This window comes from Trachemys scripta, chromosome 3, assembly GCF_013100865.1.
Source record: "Trachemys scripta elegans isolate TJP31775 chromosome 3, CAS_Tse_1.0, whole genome shotgun sequence".
Lineage (NCBI taxonomy): Eukaryota > Metazoa > Chordata > Testudines > Emydidae > Trachemys > Trachemys scripta.
Genome location: NC_048300.1, coordinates 52,327,147 through 52,334,334, shown reverse-complemented (window position 1 = coordinate 52,334,334; position 7,188 = coordinate 52,327,147). Strand labels below are relative to the sequence as shown.

The 7,188-nt window shown below is 43.3% G+C and overlaps 1 protein-coding gene across 2 annotated transcripts; it reads left to right on the top strand.

Annotated features, from left to right (window-relative positions):
* The first annotated feature begins 679 nt into the window (after positions 1 to 679).
* Positions 680 to 7,188, top strand: LOC117874525 (carbohydrate sulfotransferase 9-like). 2 transcript variants are annotated; one of them, XM_034764732.1, is made up of 2 exons: positions 680 to 1,071; positions 3,423 to 7,188. In XM_034764732.1, exon 2 carries the CDS (start codon positions 3,440 to 3,442, stop codon positions 4,232 to 4,234), a length of 795 nt encoding a protein of 264 aa, XP_034620623.1. In that variant the 5' UTR covers positions 680 to 1,071; positions 3,423 to 3,439; the 3' UTR covers positions 4,235 to 7,188. The 2 variants fall into 2 exon arrangements, with proteins under 2 accessions (XP_034620623.1, XP_034620622.1); XM_034764731.1 differs by having other exon boundaries at positions 704 to 1,037.

Below are 7,188 nucleotides of genomic sequence, written 5' to 3'. Positions count from 1 at the left end.
TTGTTAACATCAAGATTCATCAGGCACCATCAAATTGGGCCGGAGCTAATCATAGAATCATAGGACTGGAAGGGACCTTGAGAGGACATCTAGTCCAGTCCCCTGCACTTATAGCAGAACTAAGTATTATCTAGACCATCTCTGACAGGTATTTGTCTAACCTGCTCTTAATAATCTCCAATGACGGAGATTCCACAACCTCCCTAGGCAATTTATTCCAATGCCTAATCACTCTGACAGTTAGGAAGTTTTTCTTAATGTCCGACCTAAACCCTTGCTGCAATTTAAGCCCATTGCTTCTTGTCCTACCCGCAGAGGGTAAGGAGAACCCTGGGGACTCCTGGTTGAGAACCGCCACTCTAGATGCCACAATAGGACAAATAATGATAACATCGCTAAGTGCAAAACAAAAGCTATTGAGCAGAGTGCCTCAGAATGATCCCATATGGGGGACCAGACATGGCTACCCCCTGCCAGACCCTCAACTTCCCTTAGGAATTACGAGGTCACTTCCTTGGTTTGATGGCACTATATCTGCTTGTGAACTACTATTTGTTATTTGTATTACTAGACTGCTTAGGAGCCCTAGTCAGAGACCAGGATCCCACTGTGTTAGGCAGTGTACAAACAGAGCAAAAAGACAAGCCAGGGGGCAAAGAGTTTACAGTCCACGTAGAAGACAAAGACAGCAAACGGCTAAAGATAGACATGGATAGGAGACTCCACTGTGTAACCTTCCTGTGGGAATTGTTTTTCCCCAGAGGTTTCTCTGACACTGGGGACGGCTATCCGTGAGCTGCGCTGTTGGACAAATAGTACTTTAACCCTGCTCCTGAGTAAACACACAGAGAACTGTTCTTGTGCCTTTATGTCGGGCCCATGCCTGCTCTTTGCTGTCGTTGTCAGCTCCTGGTGGGGCAGCTCAGAGTTGCCCAAGATGCGGTTCCTCCTCCGCCTGCTCATCTTGGCTCTGCTCTGCGGCCTTTCCCTCTTGTGGTGGGGGCATTTTCTCAGGAGTCACCCTTCCCAGCGAAGAGGTAACGTTTGCCTGTTCATGGTGATGCAGGACAGGTCAGAAAAGCTTTGAACATTATTTTCTATTGTCCTTTAAACACCCCAGTCTGCCCAGTTTGGTGGTGACTGAAATTCGTTACCAGCTGGCAGCTCTTTTATGGCTCTTGTGAAATGAACTGGTGGTTTCCTGTCCAGTTCTCAGTGGACCAATGTCCACATCATGAAAGACACCCCGACAACTGGCATTATGGGCCCCCTTGTCATCAGCAGAGATGCCAAGGACTGACTAGGCCACAGAGACTGAACTACCCCCTTCCAGCCCTGTACCTCAGGAGCCTGATTCTTTGCTGCACTCCTCCTTGTACAGTCATTTATACCAGTACATGGTGAGAGCAGTGTGGGGATTAAACACTAGCATTCCTGTGGGGTCACATTGAAAACCCACTTTGCACTGGGGTAGATGACTGCACACAGTGGAGAAGGGTGGAGGATCAGGCTCTGTAGCTTCCGGTCACATGGAAGAATATTGGTGGGACAGTGCGGGATGGTGGGGGGAAGGTTGCACTTCTTCTGTACTTCATACCTGATCAGTGGATGAAGAGATGAATTCTTTCTTCCAGAGCTCTCAGTCCAGCACTAAATTCGGCAGACACCATCCGTTTGAAATGCAGTCAGTCAAAAGAAGTTACAAATAATTCCAGACACCAGTTGTGTCCCTGAATCCCTTGCTCCCTGTCTTTCCAATGGGCCTTTCCTAGTTTTAAAGTGTTTTCACTTCCCTGTTGCTGAATGAAAGATCCGCCCAAACAACAGTAGAAATGGGCAAACTATCCAACTACCCAGGGGAAACTGACTGTCCCCTAGGAGCTGCCAGATGCATATAGGAACAACTGATAAAATAGAGACTAAGTCTTTTTCTCTAATCTCTTTTAGCTAGAATAGACATATGAGTAGGGCTACTGGTTTGGGGGGGGAGTTATTAAGATCATTGTTCAGGCTTTATGTTTAGCAATTTTCGAGTTGTATGTAGCTGTCCAAAAATCTGGGGGGGACTGAGGCTTTCTCTTTGTATATACTGTAATGAGTAAGGTATATTGTAGACATTATGTGTAGTATATACCGTAATGAGTAATCGCTTTGTAATGTTCCCTAGTGTGCTTTAACATAGTATTGTTACTGTTTCAAACAGCACTATGTCAAATCGCAGTCGGGAACCTTTACTGCACAACAGCAGAGTCTACATGAGCCAAATAATACACAATGCATTCATGTGCTGTAGAAATACACCCCCGAGGTTCTTATTATTGCTCTGTGTAGATAAACCCTTAGATAAAAGTAACCATTTCTGGTGTTTTTCCAGTGTTTATTGGATAAACACTAATTTCTTCCTTTTTTAAAATTAGATGTGTTTTATCAATCCTTATCAGTTAAAACTGAAAATCAGAAGCCTTCCATATGAGTTACCTGTAACAATAGTAAGGAAAACGTACCTAGCACTCCAACATTAGTGTGAGTTTTAAGCTCCCCTTCGTTTTAGAAATCAAATTAGAAAAAGTAAGGAGTGAAATTAAAATTTGCCAAATTAAAAGCAATCATCACAAAAAAGGACTGGGCACTTGCTTTTTTTAAAAAAAATGATTGTGGTAATATTTTCAAAAGTGCCTAAGTGACTTAGGAGCTTAAGTCATTTGGGGGGGAGTTTAGAAGCCCGTGTTCTTTTTTTCTTTAAATGACAAGCTCCTAAGTCACTTTCGGAAATGTTACCCCTAGTCTTTAATTAATATCTCATGATTTAACATACCTTTGATAGCTCCTGAGTCCATAATGTGTTCTGATATTAATCATCAACTGTAAAGAGGCTATCAGGGGGTGAGTATGTTCTAACTCACAAATAAATTTACCATTCCTATGGTTTTTATACTGTATCTTACTATTTTTGCTAGTTATTAAACCCATCTCAACTAAAACCTGGAATCCTCACACAGGCAAAACTTCTTTAGGCCAAATCCGGATTGTTACTCATGTTGACACTTAAGATAGGCTAAGAAAGATTTTAAAGCTTGCCTCGGAGCAGGATTCCCATGATGCTTTGCAGTTAAGATAAAGATGTCTAATGAGGTATAGAGAGTTTTCTTCTTCAAGCTTACGTCTACCCAGCTCTGTAAGCATCTACATTAAAATGTCTCTTCCGCCAATGTAAGTCACCCACTATGCCGACTTTATAACGCTTAAGTCAATGTAGTTAGGTCGATTCAGTGTCTGTGGAGACACTGTGTTGCTTACATTGCCTGTCCCACACCATAGTGTAAAATCCTGCAGCACTGGTATGGGTGGAGAATGTTGCCCTAGGTTTCCTTATGTAGCTGACTTGTGGGAATAATGCCCAGTATACAAATGCTGTTTTGCAGGTGATCTGGAAGCAGACATGAAGGATGATTTACCTTTGACATTTGACACCCTCCTCCATGTTCAACAGCTCAGGAAAAAGACACTGAGGTCCTTCTGCAGCAAAACTGCTAAAGTCACCAAGCTTCCAGCCAGCCAGCAACAAGCAGCTGAGGTGCTTTCAAGGATCGCAGTGAACACCAAGCTGGATTTCCTGTATTGCCAAGTACCAGCAATTGGGCTGGAAATCTGGGAATGGCTTTTGGAGGTGCTAGAGGAGAAAGCAAATGTGACACTGGAGGTGCCAGTTCGCCAGCCCCAGCAGCATGGTCTACAGAAGCGACTCAGTGAGTACAATCTGACAGCAATGGAGACTATGCTGAGATCCTACACCAAAGTGCTGTTCATCAGGGACCCTTTCCAGAGACTCATCTCGGCTTACATGCAGAGAATGGCGGATGGCCTAACTTTCAAAGAGTTCATCCAGAGCATTTTAAACAGGGGACCCCAGAATGCCAGCATGGAGTGGAAGCCACTGGTCAGCCTGTGCCGGCCATGCCTCATCCAGTATGACTACGTGATGATGTTTGGCTTCCTCAACAGGGAGGTGCATCACCTAATGCGTCGCATGGGGCTGCCAATGGATGTCCACCTGCCCGAGTTCACAGACTCGCAGATCCGGAGCACTTATAGCTGGCTATCAGAGCAGTTACTCAGCGAGCTGTCACTTAAAGAAAGGAAGCAGCTGGCCCACTTCTATCGCTGGGACTTTGCTGCCTTCCGGTTTTCTAGCAGTTTGCTTTGGGACCTCCCCAGTACTGAAGGGAGCAAGTAATTAGGAGAACAATTACAGAGAGTAGCCATCCAATGACAGTCCTCAAATATGTTAAGGACTGTTATAAAGAAGGTGGTGATCAATTGTTCTCCCTGTCCACTGAAGGTAGGTCAAGAAGTGATGGGCTTAGTCTGCAGGGAAGGAGATTTAGGTTAAATATTAGGAAAAACTTTCTAATAATAAAGGTAGTTAATGTCTGGAATAGGCTTCCAAAGGAGGGTGTGGAACCCCCATCATTGAAGGTTTTTAAAAACAGGTTGGACAAACACCTGTGAGGGATGATCTATATTTACTTGGTCCTGACTTAGTGCAGGGGGCTGGACTTAATGACCTCTCGAGGTCCCTTCCAGCTCTACATTTCTATGATTCTGTTATTCTAAAAGCAAATGCTTCACAATTCAAGCTAATCACCAGCTGGAGTCAGGAAAAACCCTCCCTCGATGGTACAGTGCTGTACAGTTGTCCAAGCACACCACGCAGGGCCGCACCTTCCAAAGATGAGTCTAGTACAGACCACTGTCAGAGACAGGATACCGAACTAGACTGATTATTGCCCTGTGTTTAAATACTGCAGTGACGGGGGCTCTAGAAATGCATAGGACAGACAGATAGGTGTATTTTGATGTAGCTCTTCCTATGATTCTCAATGACTTTTTCCATGAGAAAGTCCATTAAGGACAAGACAACTTTGAGAAAAAACAGTATTTAACAGAGCAGGTTTGCTCTGAGACCACAACAAAGCTCAGGCAGTCACATCTCCATCAACATCATTCCTTCAGCAATCTTCTGTGCCCCAGTGGAGCCCTGAATATCCCCCCCCCCCCGTTTCATTTCCCAGATTCTACCCACCTTTGGGGTTGGAAGTGTCTCCCTTTACAGCCTGTAATCATATCCCCACCATACACACATGCCCCAACAAGAAGGGAGCCTGCAAAATAAGCAAAACAACTTGTTCTACAAGAGAAAAAATAGAGGCAACATTTGAACTGTGAGGCCCTCTGTGGGGAAAATGCTGACCATGTTTCCATTCCCGGCATGTCCTGAAGAAGGCCTTGCACTAACCATAGCTTTGCTCTATCTGTTCTACCATTACCAGTTTCCATTTTCATGGGCTCAAATCCCTGCTGCTGCATTGGCCAACAGAGCTGGCTGGCCCAGAGAGACATGCTCCTTAAGGTGGCACAGTGGCTGCTCTCCCTAGGAACTCTGGGAAGCATTGTGCGTCCTTTCATGGTTCTGGGCTTAATGGGCAAAATCTCAGCGAGTAGGATCTGTAAGCGCTCACCATTTCACTTTGCTAAGTTACAGATATGTTGTGCAGATGAACTACAGTTATTGATATATTACTGTATATTCTGTCTTGTCTCAGCCAACTTGACATGACATGTTGAGATGAATAAAGCATCAGCGCTTACCTTAATAAATGCTTTTCATAACAACACAGCTAAGTGGTTACTATAAACCTCTCTCTGCATAATGTGCACTTCTTGATTGAACATGAAAAGCAATGGCTCTTAGGGAGAGGCTTTAAAAGAGTGTGACCTCTGTTCAAGAGTCCTGGAGTGCAGGTACCATATGGTGCTAGAGCTACATGGATATTTATGCTCATTATTGGCTCTAAGAAGAAGAACTTGTAACAAGTGTGTGGCTGCCCATATGAAAACATGATCATCTGCTAAACTACAGCAGTGCAGCGTGGGGAACTTTTTCTGCTTGTGAGGTACTGACCTCAACTGCTTCTGAGGTCAATGGGATATTGTGTAGTTTAATTAATAAATGTGTCAACCACTGAGCATTTGAAATGGACAGTGCTATTGAAGCACAAAACAGTGAGGCAGTGTGGCCCAATGGATAGGGCACAGGCCTGGTACTTAGGAGACCTGATTGCTATTCCTAGCTCTGCCTCTGACCTGCTGGATGATTGTGCTTCAGTTTCTCGTCTGTGAAATGGGGATAATCATACTGACTCCTTTGTAGAGTGCTTTGAGATCTATTGTTGAAAAGTGCTATATATGAGCTTGGTATTACTAAAATATCATTACAAATTTGTTAAAATGTCCATTATTATTGCACTAACTTCTAGAATAATGTTTATAAATGTTTATTTTGTGATAATGTCCAGTTAATGCAGAATTTCATACACATTCATGTGACAAAGGTACCGACAACAACAGTACTAATTAAAAGTGTTGTTGTGGCTGGGTCAGTCCCAGGGTATCAGTGCAAATATTTGTAATAAAAAATGATAATGCTTCCTTTGTTGCTTCGGGTACAGTGAATGTGATGGGCAAGTGAGCACTGCACACTTTGTATTCTATGTTGTAATAGAAATCAATATATTTGAAAATGTAGAAAAACATCCAAAAATATTTAATACATTTCAATTGGTATACTGTTGTTTAACAGTGTGATTAATCATGATGAATTTTTTTAATTGTGATTAATTTTTTTGAGTTAATCACGAGTTAACTGCAATTAATCAACAGCCCTAGTAAATTTCCTTTTTTTCAGACAGTCTATATGACAGCCTGAGACATACCAGGGTACAGTCCAAACTAATGTGTGGCTGTGTCACCCCTGCCCTGGAACTTTGGGTGCCTTACAATGCCTTGCTGACGTAGCTCCCACTTGGGCCACTCGTAAACAGCCTTCCAGCATGAAAGCCACACCCTGAGTATCTCTGTGCAACTCCAGCCTGGCAGCCCGCTTGGATTACACTCTGGTTCTCGCCAGCCTGGGTTATATTGCAGGTGACCCCAACACACCCTCAGTCTTAGATTTCCCCCCAGAAATATATGTCGTGTACTGACCAGCCCTCTCCTGCAAGTTACATTAAGTCTGTTATTTCTTTAAAAGGAATAATATGTCAACTTATTATTTTAAACAGTTATTTAGATACTTCAATTTAAACACACTGGATCAGATAAAACAATGAAACAAGTTTATTAACTATA

What these genes read in the sequence shown, in the direction of transcription:
- LOC117874525 (XM_034764731.1), top strand. Translation starts at nt 869, where the DNA reads ATGTCGGGCCCATGCCTGCTCTTTGCTGTCGTTGTCAGCTCCTGGTGG. An exon ending in TCACCCTTCCCAGCGAAGAG is followed by an intron (nt 1,038 to 3,422) that starts GTAACGTTTGCC and finishes GCTGTTTTGCAG; the next exon opens with GTGATCTGGAAGCAGACATG.